General features: G+C 44.6%; 1 protein-coding gene across 2 annotated transcripts; it reads right to left on the bottom strand.

The window, feature by feature from the left end:
* MAEL (maelstrom spermatogenic transposon silencer) lies at window positions 1-22,486 on the bottom strand. 2 transcript variants are annotated; one of them, XM_030580992.1, is made up of 12 exons: window positions 22,079-22,484; window positions 19,649-19,735; window positions 16,191-16,293; window positions 14,496-14,651; window positions 12,682-12,723; window positions 11,541-11,668; window positions 10,429-10,483; window positions 10,156-10,297; window positions 8,569-8,631; window positions 6,570-6,702; window positions 6,009-6,087; window positions 5-4,080 (listed from the first exon to the last, which is right to left on the bottom strand). In XM_030580992.1, the coding sequence occupies exons 1-12, from the start codon at window positions 22,208-22,210 to the stop codon at window positions 3,971-3,973; spliced, it is 1,230 nt and encodes a 409-aa protein (XP_030436852.1). In that variant the 5' UTR covers window positions 22,211-22,484; the 3' UTR covers window positions 5-3,970. The 2 variants fall into 2 exon arrangements, with proteins under 2 accessions (XP_030436862.1, XP_030436852.1); XM_030581002.1 differs by lacking the exon at window positions 6,009-6,087 and having other exon boundaries at window positions 1-4,080; window positions 22,079-22,486.
* Between the last annotated feature and the right edge of the window lie 875 nt (window positions 22,487-23,361).

Here is a 23,361-nt window from a genome sequence, read left to right as displayed (position 1 = left end):
AGGAAGTGACCCAGGGGAACTTCTACTGTGTTTTCTTTGAAAACTTACTGGTGTGAAGGAAAACTTGAGTAGGCCTAAAACTTTGGTCAAGAGAGCTGTGTACGTGGTAGGGGGTGAAAGGGGAATATGGAAAATTATAAAGTAAAGCAACTATAATAGCCAGTCCTGTGAAATGTAGCTGTAAAAGCAAAATGTTAGGAAAGCCGTTAACCACAAAGGAACAACCTGTTAATCAACAGAAAAGCTTGTTCTTTTGTATTCCTAATAAAGGGGTGTTCTTCATTAATAATTTTCCCCAATATAGAAAAAAGTGTGCCTGACTAATTTTGGCTTTAAGCTATATACGCGTCTGTGTTTCTTTATTCGGGAGAGCTGCCAGACTGGTGGTCTCCCCCTGCATTACTTGTAATAAAGGAACCTCAGGCTGTTCTGATCCAAACACAACACATGGTAATTTTCCCACAACATTGGTAAGCTAGTTAAAAATGTATCTGAGCAATGTTCAGATGTCACCAGAGTAGAGAATTAACAATTTCCCCTGTACAAGGGCAATTTCTCCCATTTTCCACAAGAACATGCTTTCTTTTGAAACAGCAGCCATTTTTATTTCTCCTTTGAAAGAAGCCTTGATTGCTAATATAAGTGCCCATCATATCAACCACTGTAAATACTCTTTAACTAAGCACCAGCTTGTCTTACTTCACTCCATTTTCATAACCCTCAGACAGTAGTAGTTTCTCTGGCCAGTACTGCTGTATGGGCAAGCAAAGGGCAATGTCACACTTGACTAAGCATCTTATTCTGGTAGAGTGAATTCTTTGATACAGCCTTAGCTTAAAAGAGGGTGATTTTTTCCCATCAGTGTCACTGGACTGAGCCAAGTGACAACCCAGATTAGCAGGAGGGCAATGAGTCAGGTCTGACTAAAGTAGTTAATTAAAGATGGCTTTTGGAGGGGAGACACTTAAAGACAGTTTAATTTGTAGAGAGGCTGAACATCCACACACCCCCACAATATTAAGCATGTACTTTACACATAGTGAAGAACAACATTTAAAGTCAGGTTTTATCACTCAAACTTTTCCCAAATGTTATATTCCCTTTGCCTTGTTCTTTATTTCACCAGTATAATTTCCACGGCAAGATGACTGAAAGTTCACATGGACCTGCTGCTGCTTACAATAGTCTGTGCATTAGCAGACTATATGTAATGGTGACCTTCAGTATAGTTTTTTTTAAATAAAGAGCATAACGATTGTGGTTTACTTGACACAACTACCTTCCCCCGTCACATAAATGCAAAAGTCAAATTTGAAAAGCTGAAATTTCAAGCACCAGATGCAATGAGACCATTCACTACATGCTCTCACATCTATTAACAAGATCCTCCTTTACACAACACACGTACACTAGTAAGGCAAAGTGTACTACATAGCCATCTTAAGTGTAAAACACTCTTTAAGACATGCACTTTAATATTTGTATGACAGTAGCAGCTCATTTTGCTGGACACAATAGAACAGTCACTGTCTTGAGTTTACAGTCCACTACCTATGATGTATAAATGTATACTGTATAATTTGCATTCTGTTGTAACACAAACATGCCGAGAAGCAGATTGGTGAGAATCTTAACTCTGAATTTGTGTTTTTTTTTGGGCAGCCATATCTCAGCTGTCACAGCATCTAGATGTCACGTCAATAAGCACATTAGTGTTACTCATTGCTTTAATTTGTGGGCTTGCTATAACAGATGCTATGAACCAAGAAAGTCTATTCTTTTAAATAAAGAGAAATACACAGTTTTGTGCATGAGCAACATAATTAAAATCAAAACACTTTTTTTATTACAACTTTCAATTCTCAAAATAGCCAAATGATTATCAAAATTTTTGAGTAAATTGAGAGAGAAGGGGAGGAGCAGTGGTGTTCATAAGTATGATCTTAGCCTAAAGGTTTGTCTTCATAAAAAAACATCTGGGCTGGTATAACTACAATGATGTAATCACCACTTCAAGTTTTCTGAATAGAGACAAACCTTCAGTGTCACCCAAAGATAACTGGTGTCTTGTTTCTTCTTCACAATGATCACATCAAATATTTCCAGATATTTCACTGCCAAAAAACTCAGTTTCAAAGGCTTTCTGGTCTCCTGCCTCGTGAAAGTTCATCACTAATACTGGAAACCGGGAGACTTGTCAAGTGGATGGGTGGCCTCTATGGAAGGAGTCATGGGACTTTGGAATCATCCAAGGAAGCTTCATGGGCATATAGGCTGGTCTGCCAGGTAGGAGGTATCAGCAGGGCCGGCTTTATGACCTGCAGGGCCCAGCTGGAATACTTGGCAGCGGTCTGGGGCTTTGGCAGCACTTCGGCAGTGGGCGGTCCACTCCAGGTTTTCCACGGCACCGGATCCCCCGCCGCCAAAATGCCGCCAAAGACCACCGGAGTGGGGTCCCCTTAGGCATGGACCCCTCTTTGACATGGGGCCCAATTCCAGGGAATCAGCTTAAAGCCAGCCCTGGGTATCAAGGCAGTTCACTTGATAGCCGCCACACGACTGAAGCTAATTTCCAGATGAAACAATACTTATCCAGGCACTTATCCCTAACTCATTACTGTGGCATCTAAGCTCCTTATAAGAGTAAGCACATTAAAGATTTCTTAAGTGCCTGATGGAATGAGCTAACTCACCTGAATGTTGCTTCCTACCAGGGACACAATCCATTTTGTAATACCGCCATTAATTGCTGTGGAATTAGTATATAACGGCAACTTCAGTTGGAGTAAACTGTGAAGCAGCTCAGAGGAACTTAGAGGGGGAAAAAAAGAGCTTTTGTTTATTTCTACAGGCAACTGCCTCAAAACGTAAGATTAAAAAAAATAAATTTACAGAAGACATAACTTTTCAGGAAACTTGTAAGACATCTCTTTCCCCAGAGGTCTGGCATCCAATTCTCTAATAAAATGTGATAAACCATCCCAGTTTTCACATTTACTTTCATTCTTACAGGTACTCCAAAATACTAATAGTCAGCAGTCACTCCAGCCCTGCTAGGTGTTTGAAATTGTGCCTGCAGACACGTACAAACAGACTAATGGTTTTGGGGTTATACATATTGTTATGAACCACAAGATCTGAGGAGCTGATGATAGTTTGTAACACCAGTATTCGCCAGCACAGCTACACAGGAAAGCCAAGACCCTTGTCACCCTGGTATATTGTCAATGCCCAACAGGACATGAACAGCTGAACAAGACTCCTACCGTATTTTCACAGTAAGTATAAGACAAAAGGAAGATTTTCTACCAACAAGTATTTTAGTCTATTTACTTCCCCAACTCAACTATTTAATCCATCCCTCCACTCATGAAAAATTTATGGCAGTACCCCTTTGAGACACTCCTACCACCCAGTCTTTCAGCACTAGAATGCCTCCCAGTCACGTGTTATTTTATATGGTTATATGCGGAGACAACTGTCTTCCAACATCTAACAGAGGGATGGAGGTGGGGGAAGACACCATGGTGATAGGGAAATTAAAGAACTAAACCATTCAAACAGCATGTTTAATGCTATATTAACCACCAAAAGAACGTTTAACATGCAGTTACTGACCACCAGCTTCTCTTTCTTGCACTTCTCCTCCCATTAGCTAACAAAAGAAAAGCCCAAAGACTGCATTTAGTCAAGAGAGCAAGAAGCTGTCAGTTCCCTTCAAAATAAGTACTTCTATAGATAAAACCAGGATTTCCTTTTAATTGAAAGAAAATTCCCCTCCAGTCAACAGGTTTGTCATCATTCTAAGGGAACTGTTACATTGGGTCAAGGGAAGGGGAATGTATTTTCGGGTTTTGCATACAGGGACAGACAAAGCAACTGCAATTTGGTAAAGTCCCAGACTACAATGGGGATAAGGAAGAGCAGGATGTGCCGTTCTCCAGGTAAGGTTAGGAGGGCAGGTGAGCTTTCAGTTGCTGGAGGACTTGGAGAGTGTCTCCAGACTTTCCAGCAAGCGAGTGATTCCTCTTCCTCGTGTGCTTGTTCTACATGACGATATCACTCCAGAGGGATGTTCACCTATAAAATTAACCAGTACATTTTGCAAGTCAATCAGCATTTAAAACATTCATAACTCAAAGAGATCTGCTGTCCTATCTCCCCTTGCTCCATCTGAAAACTAGTGGGGCTGCACCTTTTCACTGACCTAACCAAGAGGCAGAGTCTTGGACTTTAAAATGCTGTCCTCAAAGTATACCAAGTCCATCAATGACGTCCTTCTGGCAACGGCAATGACTTGTAGCGTGTGGTCTAAGTGCAAGGGTTGGATTAGGCAGGTCAGAGCACTGGTATTTTTCCCTGTTTGCCATCTTGTGCTCCAGAATCTCAATTTTCATTTAAAATTTCTCCCCTCCCCAGCCTGGTCTACACAAAGGATTGAACCAATTCTAGTCGCTGTTTTGACTGCCCTTACTCAAACCCCTAATGGGTATTGGTCTACTTTAGTGTCAATCAGTGGTAAATTGCAACTCAGCACATCCTAGTTTACCCTGTTTACACTAGGGGTTTGCATCAATGCAGCTACATCACTGGCTGGAAACATGGCAAATGAGGCTCACAAAACCTAATTCTCTAGCCCTTAGGGATGTAAAGGAAACTAGTCTTAAAAGCATGAACAGAGTGTTGAGACGGTGATGTCTGCTAGAGCTTGCAAACAGCTGACAAACCAGATCTGAGGGAGGAATGAACAGCAGCTTTCATCTTGGGTGTAGACCCAAGATGGAACACGCCACTGACAACTATTTTGCTGCTAGGAGGATTCTTTAGGTTGGTATGGAAACTTAGTTTGCCCTTTCACATTTTCTATTAGGCATTCAGATGTCTGAGCACATGTGTAAAGTTACAAGTTAAATGTAAATCTTCATCAGAGTAATGTTAAAATTGAGCATTTAAGGACAAAGTCTAAAAAGGCAAGAGTTAGGTTCTCCTAGCAATGTCAGTCCACCCATATTGCACACAGCTATTGAACTTGAAAAGCAGGAACTGGTCCACTGTCTGCTGCTCCAAGCAAACCACTGCCTTTAGTGAGGTTATACAGAGCTAGAGCAGAATTTGGCACAGTACATGCCAAACATGTGGGTTAATAATGCCAAGAGCATTAAAGGAAATGTTAGTTGTTTTGCTTTTCTTTATGAACTACGTAAAGAGCGTTTGCTCCAACTCCACATTACTGCAACTTGAAATATAGCAAGATTGTATATGCAGTAAAAAAAGATTTTAAAGACTATTTAAATTGTTTTTCTTGCAAACTCACAGCTACTAGCCCTCACTGAAGACTAGCCATGATCTGACATTTCAGATACCCTTGTGAAAATGTCATACTTTGTGGCTTAGGAAGAAGATCTGTTTCCCTTGCTCACTTAACTCAGAAGTACCTGGAAAATGCAGCTCTAATTTTTCATAAAATTAATGTCATCTTTGGGCTCTGACCAACTAACGAATGTTTTAGCCCCAAAAAGGCAGATTTTCAAGGAGTCAAGTTTATAATGGAAGTCATACTGCAACAAGTATTCATTGAGTTTGTATGTACTGTACTTTTTATACAAGATGACATGTTGGGAAGACAACTCTACCCCAAATACCCACCAGGAAGTCCTCTCTCAACCCTGGTGTATGTTGAGAAAGGAGGGCTGTACGAGCTGGAGGTAACAGCACACAAGGAATGCTGAACACAATGAATTGGAGGAGCCCATTTTGGCTCTGGGAATTTTTTCCAGTAAAACCACTGGCCCATCTGATTAAGGACAGACATTAGGCATTCAGCCAAATCTGCAACTGTATACATGAACGAGCTGAAGCTGTACCATCCAAGGGAGGTATTGTGATGATCATCTGGCCATTTACTGTATCCAGAGACAAGGGGGGCAAAGAAGGACAGTGCCACAGTCATTTGATAAAGACTTAATTCTCATTCTTTCCTTTCCCAAATCTGGAAGTCTCAAACTCACCAGCAGAAGAGGCAGCACCTTGTTTCTCAACTGGAGCACTGAAGTATCGATTACAACCAGGATTCTGAGCCCTCAGCTTCTGTAGCAGAAAAAATTCAAGCCCCCTTCTCAGAACAGAGAAATGTTCTCTTTCACATAGCATCCACCACACCTATTCACAATACCCAAGAGTGCCGGGTAAAGATTTAGGCAAGACAGAATATCTGGTTGCTTATTTGCATAGGATTTAAACAGGTTAATTCTCCCTGCCTCTTATTCTAAAAGAAGCATTTTTGCAGATATATTTTGGAGGACTTCACGGTTAGATTAGAGATTTTGTAGCAAATGGTTGGGACAAACTTCAGAAAGATGTCTAGTCAGCTAGTGGAGAACTTTCCTGGTTGGCTTTCCCAATAACCGTTGTGCATTATGAACCAGGATGTCACCTGCTGTACAAGTGAATATAGCCACTCTGACACTGGGAGATCAACTCCACTGCCCCAGAAAGAAACCAGGCCACCTTCAGGAAAAGAGTAGTCATAGCTGCCTGAAATAATTCAGCACAAATTCAAAGATGATGACCTGGAAACGTCCAGCATCCAGTACCACCACCTTGGGATTCATATTGTTGCTGGAATCATAGTCTTGCAGAGGTAGGTGAGCTGTTGTGAGCGAGACTCCATACACACTTGCCAGAGTGTTACTGATGCAATAACTACATTGAGCAAAGGAAAAAAAAGAGTTCTGATGAGAATTCTGTACTGTATTTCTTATATACAAAGGCAGCAGGGAAAGACATACAGAAGGAATAGCTGCTATCAACAACACTTTGAAGTGTGGGGGGGGAGGTGAGATAGGAGGACTACATCCTAATAACATCTTTTCATCCAGAAAAAAGGCCAACCTTCTTTAAAAATTATACATGAAGCTACAAGAATCACTTGCTCCTATCACCCAGGATGAAACATGACAATTGTTTAATGGTGCACAGCATTATTAAATCAGTTTGAACAGGAAGACTGCTTCTATATCCAACTGTTGGGGAGATAATGCAATTATTTAATGGATATTTGCCTAAATTACCCCTACTTTTACTTCCAAAAAGCACAGGGCGCGGGGTCATACGTGAATTTCTAGGATAGAAATTGGTAGAAAGTCTTCACTATATTTCACCCCAACACAGGAACTCTAAGCTGCTATTAAGAAAGCACAGTGAACTATAATGCAGATGGCACAATCCTCAATATAATTCTAATACATCAGAGCAATCAGAGTCACCAGACACCCAAAGCACAGGCACTCATGGGAAGAGATTGGGGGGAGCACTGCCCCCCTAAACTGGATTTATTGCAGAGGTAATGCATGGGGGGGGGTACGCTGAGATTTCTCCCTTCTATTTGGCCCTGCTTCCTACCTCAGAAGAAATGTTCGGGGAGGGGAAGGGCACAAGTGGTGACACCAGGCCCTGTGTGCACCCAGCTCAGTTTCCCCATGTGAGCTGTGTAAGGGAAGGGCAGGAGAGCAGCTCCTGATGCCTCCTAGCACAGCCCAGGTGGGGAAACTGAGCTGGACACACAGGGCGCCTGGTGTTGCTACTTGCCATCACCGCCACCCCCAGCCTCCTAGAGGAACATCTGGGGTGGCGAGCGGTGACGCGAGGGGCTCTGTGCTTCCAGGTCAGTTTCCCCACCTGGGCTGCATAAGGGGAAGGCAGGAGAGCAGTTCCTGATGCCTCACAGCAGAGCTCCAGCTTGCAGCCTTTTCAGTTTTACTAGCCTATGAAAGAAGAGACTTGAACCAGAAACACAACCATCTAGACATCGGGGCTACGTTCTAATCAGCACGGGTAACATTGTAGCAAGTGAACACAAGATCTGAGCTGTTTCCAAGGGTCTGTGCAGTTACCGCATTGAATGTGCCAAGCCCAAGTGAGTGACAGAGTGAACAAGGAAAGTTAAATGTGAGTGGAATGTGCTTAGGCAGATGGGCAAAGGGGACAGGCTTTCGCAATGGATTTGTCTGATGTGTGCATTGCACATTTATCTGCATCTAAAAACAGGGAAACAATTCATAGTTACATGAAATTGCTTGTTTCTGTTTAGTCAGGAATTTGTTTTTATGCACATGTTAATCTTTAAAGGGGTAGCTTGTAAATGGGGCAAATTAAGTTAAAACAAAACATTAAGGGTGATTAAATACTGAACGTAAACTTTATCTGTGATTTCAAATACACTAATTTAAATACCACTAACAATCGATAAAATCCAGACGTTAGACCTATACCTATTAATAGTAGTAAGCCCCTTGCCCCCACAAATATAGAAGTCCAACTACGTCTATGCAGGCACTGATATCATGGGATAATATTATATGATGATCATGTTCCTAATATTCAAACTACAGAAAACAATAAGGGACACTAATGAAGAGATACTTACAGAGAAAAGGAAGCCATTACAAAAACAAGACTTTGGAACAACCTTCCTCAGAGGATTAGAGAAGCCAGAAGTATAGGGCTAGAGAGTCCAGAAGCTAAGAATTGTCTGCAACATATCAGACACATCCCCTTCACGGTACTCACGCAGTTTTCTTGCAGGACGCTAAAGCACAGAACAGGATGTCATTCTCTTCATGCCACTTGCACCTAAGTGCAGATTGAAATTCGTCTGAGTTCACAATGGAAACAAAACTAAACCCTTAATTGAGATGGATATAACTAATCTAGCTGGTTTAGAGACCCCTTGGCTGATGCTACCCTCCCTTTCTTCTAGTCACTTTCAATGTAATTAAACCCAGACCTAGAAAACTCCTGGCACAGTCTGGGTGCCCAAAAGTAACAGATTAAATTTTAAAAAGGGACCATGTCACATAGCTTGGCCCCTTAAATTTACATTTAGTTAAGAGGTTGTAGTTTTATAAAACCTAATAGAAATTCTCTTTTTCTTCTTAAAAAAGGCAAGAAAAGTGAATTTAAGGAAAACCATCCACTTGAAGCCTTTTTAATTTCAAAGTCTTAAAAGTAGTTTTTGGTACTATACCTGCCCCAGATTCTCCCTGGGAGTTTGTGATTTTGTAGTCACAAGGTTCCCCCCCCTTTTTTTTAATTATTATTATTAAAAGGACAGTTTCTTTTCCCTGTTGGTGTGTGAATAACCCACAGAAACAGGGGGAAATGACTATACAAAGGAAATAACACTGACTACAGAGAGTGCTGTCAAAAACTAACAATAACCAGACAGATATTTCTCTCCTATAATCTTAGTGTTAAAAAATTTAGTCTTAGTTGTTACTTATAACAATAGCAGGTAAAATGTCAGAAGTAAATTGACAGTGTCACTTTAAACTTCTCCTGCAGCATTTGCAGCCCAGATGTTGCAGCACTGTGCTAATACATGAGAACCTGAAAGTGAAACCAAGACGTCTATCTTTACTGTCCATGATACACGTTCAAAAAGTGAACGTAAGGCAAGAAATGTATTAAAACTGAATCTTATTCAATATAAGGTGTTTCGCTCTCAGACATATACATGAAAACCCAGTTAAATCAATGGATTTTCATGGATGAAAAGAGAACCTTGCTCTAATTTCTAACCTAAGCACCTCTATTAAAAAAACCCTATTTTGGCAGACAGAAATGGATATACAGTCCAGCAGGATAATTCCAACAATTTACCTGTATTTTAATTTATGGGGTACAAATAAGAACATCTGACTACTTTAATCCAATGGATTATTAATGAAGTAAACATTCTTCCAAACATTTTCTTAATGCAACTTTAATGAGTTTACAAAATTCAAAGCAGCAAAGATGTTCATATTTGAGATTATACCTCCCAAACGCAAGCACATGGAAGTATCTCACCCCATCCCTTTCCACTCTCAAGTTAAACCCACAAGCCTTTGCTTCACAGCCTTCAAACCTATGCTTATGCTTGAAAAATCAGAGACATACTGTCCAAGAGCGCATTTACTCCAGCCACATCTGAGCCATGATCCAAGGAGGACCAGCCTTAATGATGAAACTAGAGTTTTCAGCTAACCTAACATTGAAGTAAGAAAGGTATGTGTGCAGGGGACTGGGGGACAGTATAAAGCACCTGGCTAACAGACAGTTACCACTATAGCATCTTCCTGTTCAGGAAATAGGGAAGAGCCAATGCCAGCATACCGAGTGTTACTGGAGTAATCCCACACGAAGACATCCAGCAGGTTGCGCACCCAGGTCTTGGAAGGCTCCTTTTGAAGTTTCCGCTGGTACAGTTCCACCACCAGGTTTTCCACACTGCGAAGCTCCAGCTGGTTCTCAGTGCCTGTTATTCAGAGAAGACCGAGACAAGAAGAGGAGAAAGAAGGGCAGAAATTTTGACAAATATAGGTGAGCCAGAGGAAATGCTGCTGAGATACTAAGACTCCTTACAATCTTAAAAAATTAACTTCTCACCTGCTTCCTTAGCCATCCATTTCAGACACCAGTTGACTCTGTACCAGTCATCAGACTAGAGAGAAAAAAGTTTCACTGTCATATGCTCCAGAACACAACTACAGCTATGGAATGGAGTTTAGTTATCTCCCCCACCCCCACCTCATTCCTAAACCATCTTCTCCAGCTATTTTAATTCTTGCACAAAGCCATTTTCACTCTTCCTGAAAGTTCTCCCTGCGTCCTAAAGAGGGCTCCGGCTCGGGGTGCGGGATCTCGGGTGGGGCTGGGGATGAGAGGTTTGGGGTGTAGGAGGGGGCTCTGGTCTGGGGCCAAGGGGTTTGGAGTCCAGGAAGGGGCTCAGGGCTGGGACGGGGGTTGAAGTGTGGGAGGATGTTCGGGGTGCAGGCTCCAGGAGGGAGTTTGGGTGCAGGAGGGGGCTTAGGCTGTGGATGAGGTGTGATGGGGGGTGCAGACTCTGGGACGGAATTAGGGTGCGGCAGGGGATTCCGATCTGCGGCAAGGGGTTCAGGGTGTGAGCTCCGGCCAGACAGCGCTTACTTCAGGTGGCTCCTGGTCGGTGGAGCAGTGGGTCTAAGGCAGGCTCCCTGCCTGCCGTGGCTTCATGCTGCTCCCAAAAGTGGCTGGCATGTCCAGTCCCTCGGTGGAGGCATGGCCAGGAGGCTTTGCACAATGCATGAGGCCCACCCCCGTAGGCACCGGCCCTGCCGCTCCCATTGGCCACAGTTCCCAGTTAAGGGGGGCTGTGGAACCATCACTGGGGGAGCAGCATGCGGAGCTTCCCTGATTACCACTGTGCCCAGGGGCCGCAGGCACATGCCAGCCACTTCTGGGAGCTGCGTGGAGCCAACCAGACTTTTAATGGCCTAGCAACCCTAGCTTCCCCCTGCAGCGGGACGAGGCAGTGCTTGTGGCTCCAGCCCCATGGGGGGGTGGAAGGACACTGAGGCTCGGGGCTTCCTGCCTGCGGCATGGAGACTAACCACAGGCCGGATTAAATTAAGCAGCTGGCCAAAGGTTCCCCACCCTTGCTATAAAGGCTTCTTTGGGCAGCTACAATAGGACTGTGTGTTCTGAAAGGCTGATCTAACTTAGAGGGGGCTGGATTGTACCTTGCAGTACACAGGTGGCCACCTGCCATGGTTTGGCCGAACAAACGAGTAAAGTTCACGTAACACAACAGGGTGACCAGCATTCGAGAGCTCAAAACCAGAGATGGGGATCTTGTGAGTGGCATCGCCTAATGGAGGTTAATGAGGAGAGAGAAAAATGGGATATGAGCAGTCTTTTTTTTTTTTTTTAAAGAAACATACACTCCTTTCTCTACTCCCAGTCCCACCTACCATCCACAAGTGAAATATGCAAGATTCATGCACCCACCAGAACCTCACCTTTAACATGCACCTACTTATTTTCCCCCAAGAACTGGGATGATCTGAGGTGAGAGCCCTATGCTGCTTTAAAGAGAGTTACCCAAGCATTTTGATAAAGGGAAGCAGGAGCTGCGTCAGTTAGCAGTGTGTGTAGTGACAGAAGTCCACTAACTGGAATCTATAAACACTGCTCAAATGGCGATACAAGGGAAAGGCAAAAACAAAGCAGTGCAAGTCAAAACAGCAGAGAGGGCCAACCGACAGGGTTGTAAGAATACTTTAACTTGCTGAATGTCAATGCTGCATAGAGAAGTATTAGGTTTGTATTTCTAGAGGTTCCTCTTTAATAATGATACTTTATATTAGCATCTTCCAGTTTGGGGAAAAACAAGATGTGTATTTTTTTACCCATTTATTTATTTTTTACAAGCTACGTGCACACCTGGTGGAGATGCTTTACCCACCACTGAAAGGCAGCCACCTCAGAGATGGAAACGACAACTATGAAACATCACACACTGAAGTTACACAGTTGTTTAGAACAGAAATACTGAAGCTAACTGGAATTCTATGTGGGAGGGCAGATCATAACCAACAAGACATGATTACTCACAATGGACATTTGGGCAAGACACCATCATTAGTGAAAAGTGTCAGAGGTTATTCAGAAAGAAGAGCTTTTAGTCTACAGAAGACACAGCATTATGAAATCCCTCAGGAAGTTTGCTCTAGTGCCCATCTCTCTCTTGGATGCGAGATGCACAGTTTTTAGAGACACATCACTTCTCACAAGCAAGGAAAATGTTTGAAGGACTGGTGTACACAAGCCAGTGAAACTGCCAAACCCTGCATCCCACCCCTTTCCTTCTCTGATACTCACTTGCTGCTTGACAATGAAACCGAAAGCCACGTGGCACCTCTCCTGCAAGAGGGCAGAGAGAATACACATTATCAAGCAAGAAACAGATACACAAACACTAAATAATGAATACCTCGTTGTGCTATAAGAATGGCCATACTGGGTCAGACTAAAGGTCCGTCTAGCCCAGTATCCTTTCTCCCGACAGTGGCCAATGCCCCACAGGGAATGGACAGAACAGGTAATCATCAAGAGATCCATCCCGTCACCCATTCCCAGCTTCAGGCAGAGACTAGGGACACCATCCCTGCCCATCCTGGCTAATAGCCATTGATGGACTTATCCTCCATGAATGTATCTAGTTCTTTTTTGAAACCTGTTATAGTCCTGGCCTTCACAACATCCTCTGGCAAGGAGTTCCACAGGTTCACTGTGCGCAGTGTGAAAAAAAACCTCTCTTTTGTTTGTTTTAAACCCGCTGCCTATTAATTTCATTTGGTGACCCCTAGTTTTTATGTTATGAGAAGGAATAAATAACAATTCCTTATTTACTTTCTCCACACCAGTCATGATTTTATCTCCCCTTAGTCGTCTTTTTTCCAAGCTGAGAAGTCCCAGTCTTATTAATCTCTTCTCATATGGAAGCCGTTCCATACCCCTAATCATTTTTGTTTTCCTTTTCTGAACCTTTTCCAATTCCAGTATCTTTTTTGAGATGAGGTGACCACATCTGCACACAGTATTCAAGATGGGGGCGTACCATGGATTTATATAGGGGCAATATGATATATTCTGTCTTATTATCTATCCCTCTCAATGATTCCCAACTTTCTACTCACTTTTTTGACTGCTGCTGCACATTGAGTGGATGTTTTCAGAAAACTATCCACATGACTCCAAGATCTCTTTCCTGAGTGGTAACAGCTAATTTAGACCCCATCATTGTATATATATATATAGTTAGGATTATGTTTTCCAATTATCAATACTGAATTTCATCTGCCATTTTGTTGCTCAGTCACTCAGTTTTGTGAGATCCTTTTGTAGCTCTTCACAGTCTGCTTGGGACTTAACTATCTTGAGTAGTTTTGTATCATCTGCAAATTTTGCCACCTCACTGTTTACCCCCTTTTGCAGATCATTTATGAATATGTTAAATAGGACTGGTCCCAGAACAGACTCCTGGGGGACACCATTATATACCTCTCTCCATTCTGAAAACTGACCATTTATTCCTACCCTTTGTTTCCTATCTTTTAACCAGTTACCAGTCCATGAGAGAACCTTCCCTCTTATCCCATAACAGCTTAGCTAATAGCTTTATTTACCATCGTGTGTCCTTGCATAACCGCCATGAATGTTCACTTATTTAAAACTTATTTTCTTATTTATACTCATTTGCACAAACACTGCACAATGCACATTTTACAACCTGTTGCATAGCTGTGTGTTTCGGCTGCTATCTAGGCAAATGCATTTTACTATTAAATCCAATGCACACAAGCATGCAGCATCCCACCTACACAGTAGTAGTTTTTCTTCCAGCTGATGCTAGACAGCTTCGTAAAGGCTTTTATTTCAAACTACTTTCTTACAAGATTTCTTTTACCTTCCAAGTTCTCACTCAGTCGGATGCCAAAGGCCACCTTTCTGCAGACTTTAGTAGAAGACAGCATTAACCACAGGCATTTATCTATCTACCTAAAATGCTCAACCTCTGGAAACAGGACCGTGTCTTATGAACTGGGTTGGGAGAAGTGAGGTAGAAAGTCTTTATCCTTCCACACAACTGAAATGATGAGTTCCCTCCCTTCCGTCTGTCCCTTAAGGCTCACCGGGATCTACAAAGCGGTGGAAGTCTGCTGTTATGCCATCCTGTAATGAGTATTTGACACAGCCAATCTCACAAGGGAGGAAGCGCTGCTCACAGGGAGAGGGGAGCTCTCCATGACTGTAAATGTTCAGGAAGTAGAAGATGTTCCCAAGCACAGCTGGAAGGAAAAATTTGCAGGGGTCACTAGAGGAGAGAGCAAGCAAGTTTTTTTTCATTCAGTGAACATTATTATTTATATTGCAGCAGCACTTATAGGCCCCGATCGAAGATCAAGGCCCACTATGTTAGGCCACACAACTGAGTAAAGACACAGGATAACCATTGGATAAAACAATAGGGAGTGGCATGTAGGAGGACAAGGTAACCGTTAAAAGGACACTTTTGCATAAATCAGGAGATTCTGCTGTCACAGTTCACCTCCAGCTAAACTCAGATGGTACTGTTTGTAAATATCACAGCACAGGTTAACAAGAATGCCAGGGGTCTGGAATCCATCAACCACCACTGCTCATGCCTCCCTCCAATAAAGCTCTACAAGATTTTGTCTCTAAGTAGGGATGGGAAATGTCACCGATACCAGGAACTCTAAACAACACATTAAGCTTCAACCAGATCCAGTGGGAAGCAGACTGAACTAAGGATATAGTGCTTTTTCCCTGTGGAGGGCTGAAAAGAATCAAAGTGCCCTTAAAGAGAGCTCACCTCTAAAATAACAGTGCAAGAACATGTGACAAGTTACGTATGATACAAACAAGAAACAATGCTCATAGACTTAGCATAGCAACAGGTCCAAACTACTAAAATATTGACTACTCTGTGATAACTACACAGATAGTTGTCACTGAAACACAGACAAAGGGTATTGCCTCACCCCCAGCCTAGCCCATTCTCTCTTCAATAATATTTTACCAAGCACTTGCGCTGGTTTTATGTATCTTGGCTGGTAGCTTGACTGTTTACAGCATTTTGTAAGTGCTACTGTATGTTATACTAGCACTTCTCAGAGGCAGGGTGAAGAGCACTGTGCCAGTGCTCTGTTTCCTTTGTGGCTAGTCAATGCTGATCAAAGTATCAGATGGGAACAGATTGGCTTTTCAGGGCTCTAGTTAATAAGACAGTAGCCAGCCAATGTGCAAGTACAGCACTGACTGACAATTGCTTTCTCCCCTGCTAAGTTGTACTGTTATCCACTGTTTATACTGTTGTTCTGAGCTTGCACTCATACATCTAAACACTCCCCACCATTATACTTTACATAAGCATTGGACTAGGCCTTGTATATCCCTAATAAAATGGAAGTTACAATACTAATGCTTCCCTGCAGCAGTTCATTTTGGTTTATCTCCAATCATTTACAGACATTAAGGGCCTTATTCAGTCCTCAAATATGTACATGCAACTCCCATTAAGTTTAAAAAGAGGTACAGACACATCTGTGGGCAGAAACTGCCCCCAGAACATTATGAACTACATTTCTATTATGAAATCCTCTTTTACTGTAGGACAACTTACAATAGTAATTTTAACGAAGTTAATTTTTGTCTGACATGCTAAATATATTCAGATCTAAATTAAACATGAATTTCCCACTTTCCCCAGCTAAGGCCTATAAACCAGATGTAGCAATTCTGCTCCTTATGGAAGTCATCCAACACTACAAGATCCTTAGGATTAAGCTTCTTTAGGTTTACTCTACCCTGATCATTCTCCCAAGAAAGACTGATGGCATCTGGAAGAGAAGTGCGTCTCTGTATCTGCATGGGCAGTGGTACAGGAACCGGAGAAATCTGACTGGGAGGCTGCAGAAGACAAAATAGAGTTAAATCTATAGTCTGCTCCTCCAAAGTCAGAGAAGGGCCATAAGATAGCTCCTCTTTTGTCCTCTATAAATGGATGGCAGCACTGCTCCTTCTAAACTTACATAATCATAGTTTGCAGTATGCAGGCAGAACCTGCAGATTATGAGCAGGTATGTTTTCTCCTCTGACACAAAGGGTATTAGCGGTGCCAACACCAATTTACCAACACATGGGAAGAACTATAGCCAAGCCTCTGAATTAAAAAAAACATCCACAGAAGGACAATTCATCCATGTTTAGCTTTGTCACATATCTTCTAAGTCTACAGACTTTTGCCCCTTCCCCATGGCTCTCACTAACACAGTTTCCCCCCTAACTGAAAAGCCTATAAAGAGCAGGCTAAAGACAATTTCTTTCACATCAACTTTATTAGCCATTATTACACAATATTTCAGAAATTAGAATGACAGGGTAAGCAATGTCCATTTATTGCTTCTCTGAAGGTATCATCATGCAGAATTTGCAATCTTGGGTCCTGCGTCTCCAGTACAAATCACGAAAAAATTCTCATTACTCTTAGGGTTTTCTACCTTTGATACACCTCCGGGTTGGCATCAGAGCTCTGGCCCCCAGAGTATGCTCTAACTTCAGGAACATCAGAGGCCACAGAACATTTAAACTAGCTCCTTTTAAAATGTAGAAGCAAGGACTCCCCAAACCTCAGTTATATGTAAGAGACCTACACACTTCTCCCTTACGCCAATAATTTTTTCTTAAAAAAAAACAACAGTACAGAGGAAGTCAACCTTCTCAGAACATGTAATCAACAATGTAGAAGTGAGTGCTCATGGTGTGAACAAAAGACAAATTACATTTTCATCTGAACCCCTCAAACTCTGAGGTGTACAAGCATGACAACATTGCTGGAGAAGCAGAATTACAAGGTAAGCAATTTTCCCTTCCTTGAAGATATTATTTAATACAGATGCCCAACCCTGGAGAGGAGGTAAGTTCAAGGGATGTCCTGAAATAGTAAGTTTAACAGTGAACATGGCCAGCATAGGCGTGCACAGACACAGCCTAATGCCCGTGGGCCAGATCCGGCCCCTCAGGGCTTTGGATCCGCCCTGCAGGATTTGCCCCCCATGGTGCCACAGGCCCTGCGCCGCTCTCAGAAGTGGCCGGCACCATGTCCCTCGGCCCGGGGTGGGGTGGGGCCGAGGGCTCCATGCATTGCCCCAGGGACTGCCTTCCCACAGCTCCCATTGGCTGGGAGCAGAGAACTGTGGCCAATGGGAGCTTTGGGGGAGGTACCTGGAGGTGTGGCAAGGGCAGCAGGAACATGAGGTAGGGGAGACAGCATAGCAGAGACATTCTCTCCCACATACAAGATGTGTGTGAGAGAGATGCACACTGCCCCTTTAAGTAAGCTGACCCACTCTTAAGTGCATTGTCTTTTTAAGTGGATCAGGAAGTTGAGACAGCAGCTGCTGCCCCAAGCTCTCTCTGTCTCTCTCTGTAAGTGACCCCACCACTCTATATGGAGAAGGGGTAAGCAGGGTGCAGGAGCAGGGGAGAGGGGGACACCATGACATTAGCCCCCTCCTCCCCTTCCCAGCAAGCAGGAGTCTCTGGGCACAGCTCCAAGGCAGAGGGCAGGAGCAGCACATGGCAGTGGGGGGAAGGAAGCACAGGGAACTTAGGGGAGCTGATAGGGTAGCTGCTGGTCCACCCTGGTTCCAAGCCCCCACTAGCTAGGTGAAACAGGCTGCTCTTCCTGCAAGCAGTGGACAAAGCAGGCAGCTGCCAAATGACGTTAGAAGGGAGCATTGTGTAACTTTAAATGAGCATGTTCCTTAATTGATCAGCAACGTAACAATGAAACAGTGTTAACTGGGACGACTTTAAGTGAGGCGTTACTGTAGTCTAGATATAGCAGCTGCACCAGTGTAAGGCTGTGGCTACACTTGCAGATGTGGAGCGCCGGGAGCTAAACCAGCCCTTAGAGATAGCAGCAGGGAAAGCACTGCCATGTGTTCACTGTCAGCTGCAAGCACAGTGGTGTGGCCACGTTAGCAGCTCTTGCAATGCCACAGAGAGCAGTGCATTGTGGTAGCTATTCCAGTGTGCAAGTGGCCGCAGTGTGCTTTTCAAATGGGGGGAGGGGTGGAGTGTGACAGGGAGTGCATTGGGTGTATGTGGAGGAAGGTGTCAGCATGCTGTCTTGTAAGTTCAGACAACAGCAGTGGGAAACCCTGACATCAGCCCCCACCCCACGCCTCGCGCTCTCTCACCCACACACAAATGTCTGCCTCTGCAGCATTCCACAGTAATGTTTTGCTTTGTCCCGGAGCAGATAAGCATGTCAGTTGTCAGAAATGGAGCTTTGAAAGGGGATATCTGCATGTCTGCAGCAGAGTTCAAAACAATGACGGGAGTGGCCACTTGACTTGAAGGGACTATGGGACGTTTCCGGAGGCCAATCACAGCACAGTAATGAAACACATCATCCACAATGACACTCCACTGCTCCAGCCAGGGTGCAGCAAGCTATATGCTTCTTGTGCAGGTGGACTACCAGGGGCGCTCCAGCCACAGAGTCCAGGTGCCCTATGTGCCTTACCAGTGTGGACATCTCAGGAGCTAGATGCCTTGGGCTGATTTAATATGCTCTAACTTGCAAGTGTAGCCAAGCCCTAAGTTAAACTAGTTTAGTTAAACTGGTGCAACTTGTCTCTTATGTTGGTTTAAGTTTATGTACTACTGTAAATTTAACAATGCAAGCAAAACTAACATAAATGTGTCCACACAGAGTTGCATTGGCTTAACTAAACTGCTATGAAATCACACCTTTAAACTGGTATAATTTTGTATTTAGACCAACATACTTTACAGTTACAACCTCAAGCGCCTGTGACCTTAACAGTACTGTCATAGCAAAAGGAGTAACATTTCCTGTTAACATGATAGCCCTAATTAGAGTTATGCTTCAACCCCAAATCCAGAATAAGGCAGACTGTGGAGGAAAAGTCCACAGTGTGGCAGAATACCGAACTGCAGGCTCTTTCCTCCATTTAATAGCTGTAGGATGAAAGTAAAGCCGCTCAACTATAGATTTATGTTGTTGGTAAATTCAAGACATTTCTGGACTACCAAGGAAGATACAATTACAAACTAATATTCTAGCCATGCATATTTCTACACTAACAAAGGAAAAGGGGCAGAAGGTAGGCTTCTCGTAAGTTCTTAGGGTGGCCCCGTGTATCACAATTTTTTACCAACCCCTGTAACTGTGTTACTCCTCTTATTCAGCCCACTCCAAATTCCAAGTTTCTTCTTCTACTTTCCCATTTACCTGTTTCAGTGATGTCTGGGTGGAGTTCTCCGCTCTCCATTTACGAGCCATCTCTGCATATTTCTTCTTTTCATCCTCAGTCAGCAACTGGGAATAAAATTGTTAAATACGTTATTGTCTGACCATTTCATTCTAATAAGACAAACCTGCTCCAGAATCCAGCAAGCTCTTAGGAGAATAAGTAGTCTTCGGCTTAGAGAAGGTTAGATAAAGCAGCAATGAAGCTGGATTGAGCCAGTACTGGCTGATACACCATATTAAACACTATAAGGGCCAGTTGGCAAGTGAATTTCTTAGTACAAAGATTGTTGGGGGGGTTTTAATATTAAAGTGGGCACTGGGGGAGAAATTATGCACTATTAATAAAGCTGCAAGACTAAGAGCCAAAATGAGGTTAATGAACACTTTAACACACCGATCTTGTGCTACTAGCCACACCCTAGCACAGAGGTTCTCAAATTGGGGGGCAAGAAGAACAGAATGTATTCGAGAGTGGGGGCTGAGAAGCCGCTCTGCCTTCAGAGTAGGGCAGCTCTGAAAGCAGCACCCTTGTCAGCAGCAGCAGAGCTGGGCAGCACTATATGTACCAGTGTGGCAGGAGCAGGGGCATAAAGGACTACGGATACAACAAAAGGGAGGCCCGATCAAATAAGTTTGAGACACACTGCCCTAGAATGAATAAATAAAAATTTTAGCAATCTAATTCACTCTTACTGAGCAGGGGGTTGGACTAGATGATCTCCTGAGGTCCCTTCCAACCCTAATAATCTCTGATTCTAATGCCATTTGTTAACATTTTGCCTTTTCTTCCACTTGGACTATGCAGCCAGACTGGTGGAAGTTTCATTTACAGTTTTTTAAGTATTGGCAAAATGTTTTGTTCCCAAAGATCAAATCCAGCAAATACTGACATACGTGTTTAAAATTAAGGATCAAGATTTTAAATTTTTTAATTTAATTTTAATTTTTTTAAATAAGATTTATTTTTTAAAAATGCAAAACTACATTTCTATATTCAGACTTGTATTTGTTCCCCTTTAAAGAATGGCATATTTGTCCCAAATCTTAGATTTGGTAATAAGCATTTTTAAACTTTTGTTTAAAGTGTCCTTTTTAAAAAATTCTAACTGAAATAATCTTTCATTATCCTGTACTATTTATAATTTAGAAACTTTAACATTGAAAACCTAGGAGACAAACCTCACTGATTCACCAATAACATGGAAAATTTTAAAACAAACAGTATAAATAGTGAAAAAATTGGCTTTTAAATCCCTTTAATAGTTAAAGAGGTTTCTACTTAACAGATCAAAGAACTGTCTACTATTTACATCTTAACAGTGTCACATCTACATTGGACAGTTCAAACCAGTTACCCATTCCCCACAAGAGAATCCCTTTAAAACTGAGCTAACTCAGGAAACATGCAAACACCATAAACAGAGAAGAGAAACAGCATTTCCTACTGCCTTTCTCTATCTAAAGAGGAAGATACTTCACTCCAGAGAGGATCTCTGTGCAGAATGGAACGTGATAGGGTGGGTGTGTAAGTGGGAGGTAGAAGGACTTGTAGATGGGGTGCGCGCCCAGAAGTAGGTGTAGGGAGAAGGTAATAGGGGAATACACATGTGGGGCAGAATGTGTGTTGGTGGGGGCGATGCACGCCAAGAGTTGGAAAATATGTGCGTGGGAGAAATATGCACATCCATAGTTGGGGATCCACACCCGGGGTTGGGTATGTGTATATGGGGGGAATGCACGCCCCAGGGTTGGGTGTGTGTATGGGTGTGATGCACATTCACAGTTGGGGGGGATGTGTGCATGTGGGGATGCACACCCAGGGCTGGGGTGTGTATGGGGGGGATGCATGCCCAAGATTGGAGGAGGGTGTGCAGAGGGGATGCATGCCTGGAATTGAGGGTACATGTGTGTATGAAGAATGTATTGGGGTGGGATGCATACCCAGGGCTGGGGGGGATGCACACCCAGGATTAGGGGCAGGTAATGGGCAGATGCACGCCCAGGGATGGAGGTTGTTTGTTGGGGGCTAGGAGATGCATGCCCAGGGTTGAAGGGGGGCGAGATGCATGCCTGGGGTTGGAGGGTGTGTTGGCGGGGGTGGGGGGGAGGGTTGCACACCCAAGGTTGGCGAGAGTGTGTTGGCGGGGGGGGGGTGTACACGCCCAGGGTTGGAAGGAGCGTATTGGCGGAGGGAAGGCTGCACGCCCGCGATTGGAGGGGGTGCGTTAGCAGGGGAGGGAAGGGGGTGCATGCCCAGGGTTGGAGGGGGTGCGTTGGCGGGTGGGTGCACACCCAGGGTTGGAGGGGGTTTGTTGGCGGGAGGGAGGAGCTGCACATCCCGAGATGACAGTACGTGGCGGGGTCCAGCCCTGGGCGCCCCTCCCGCGGGCTTGGCCAGGCCCCGCTCACCTCCCAGTCCCGCGAGCAGAGCGGGATGGCATCGGGCACGCGGGCCACGGGCAGGCCGCGCCGCTGCAGCTCGGGCAGCTTCTCGCGCACGAAGAAGTAATAGGCGTTGCGCGCGCCCTTGCGGTTCGGCATGGCGGGGCGCGGGGGAGGGGCACCAACTAAACCTCCGAGCCCGGGCCGGACGCCGCTGCTTTATCGCCTTCGCGCCAGCGGCCCCCCCCTCCAATCCTCTCCCTCTCAGCCCCGCCCCTCCGCGCAGAAAGAACCAATCATATCACTGAACAGCCCGCGCGCGCATGGGCCCGATGGAGCCACAAGGCGGCACGTGCGTCAATCTCCTATTGGCCGATGAGAGAGGACCCCAGGGTGCGTGCTCCGCAAGCTTTCGAGAGAGAGTGTCGAGTGCGGCGCCAGCAGGGGACACGCCTTCTCGCCCCGGGGCACGCTGGGACTTGTAGTCTCGGTGTGCGGTTCCGAAGCATGCGGCCAGGGCATGCTGGGAGCGGTAGTTCTGCTTGGCTCGCACACCGAGCAGGGGCTGCTGGTGCCGGCGGGGGCGCTGTGGGGAGGGCGCGGAGGGACATGCAGCAAGGGGGTATAAGGGGCTTGGTTGGCACAGGGGGACCAGACTACCCCCAGGGCCAGCTCCAGGCATCAGCTTAGCAAGCAGGTGCTTGGGGCGGCCACTGTGGAGAGGGGCAGCACGTCCAGGTATTCGGAGGCAATTCAGCGGAGGGTCCCTCTCTCCTGCTTGGAGCGAAGAACCTCTACTGAATTGCCACCGATCGCGATTATGGCTTTTTTTTTTTTTTTTTTGGCTCCTTAGGGCGGCAAAACACCTGGAACAGGCCCTGACTACCCCCACCGACGCAGGTGTGCGCCTTATGTACCAGAGTCGGAGCTGCCCTCTGTGAACAGCCTGCCTCTAGCCCTGTGTCATTGCAAAGGGAGCTCAGCTAGCTGTGAGCGAGGTGTCACTGATGTAGCAGTGGCTGCCTGAGACAGTAGCTCTGAGAGGAGTCAACAGCTCTGTTTGCTCAGTGGGGAGTTAACTCCTGTGAGGGGCAACAGGACATTAGGCCGAGTACCAGCACAAGTGCTTTTCTAGTCGACCTGCAGGCCCCAGCGCAGTAATGAGGATGAGGGCAACTGCAGGCTGCATTAGAACCTGACAGGCCTCCTGTGCTTACTACTAGTTTAACTGAATGCTGCCTACTTGACTGTCACCTACAGGAGGCAGGACATCAGTGAGTACACAGGAGGTTCTAGGCTGCTGGAGCTGG

Source organism: Gopherus evgoodei, chromosome 1 (genome assembly GCF_007399415.2).
Source record: "Gopherus evgoodei ecotype Sinaloan lineage chromosome 1, rGopEvg1_v1.p, whole genome shotgun sequence".
NCBI lineage: Eukaryota > Metazoa > Chordata > Testudines > Testudinidae > Gopherus > Gopherus evgoodei.
This window is presented reverse-complemented; position numbering and strand designations above follow the sequence as displayed.

Coding starts and splice junctions, on each gene's coding strand:
- MAEL (XM_030580992.1), bottom strand. CDS start 22,210: ATGCCGAACCGCAAGGGCGCGCGCAACGCCTATTACTTCTTCGTGCGC. Junction 8,632..10,155: donor GATTACTCCAGTAACACTCG/GTATGCTGGCAT, acceptor ATCTGCACTTAG/GTGCAAGTGGCATGAAGAGA. Junction 4,081..6,008: donor AGGTGCTGCCTCTTCTGCTG/GTGAGTTTGAGA, acceptor TTAATTTTATAG/GTGAACATCCCTCTGGAGTG.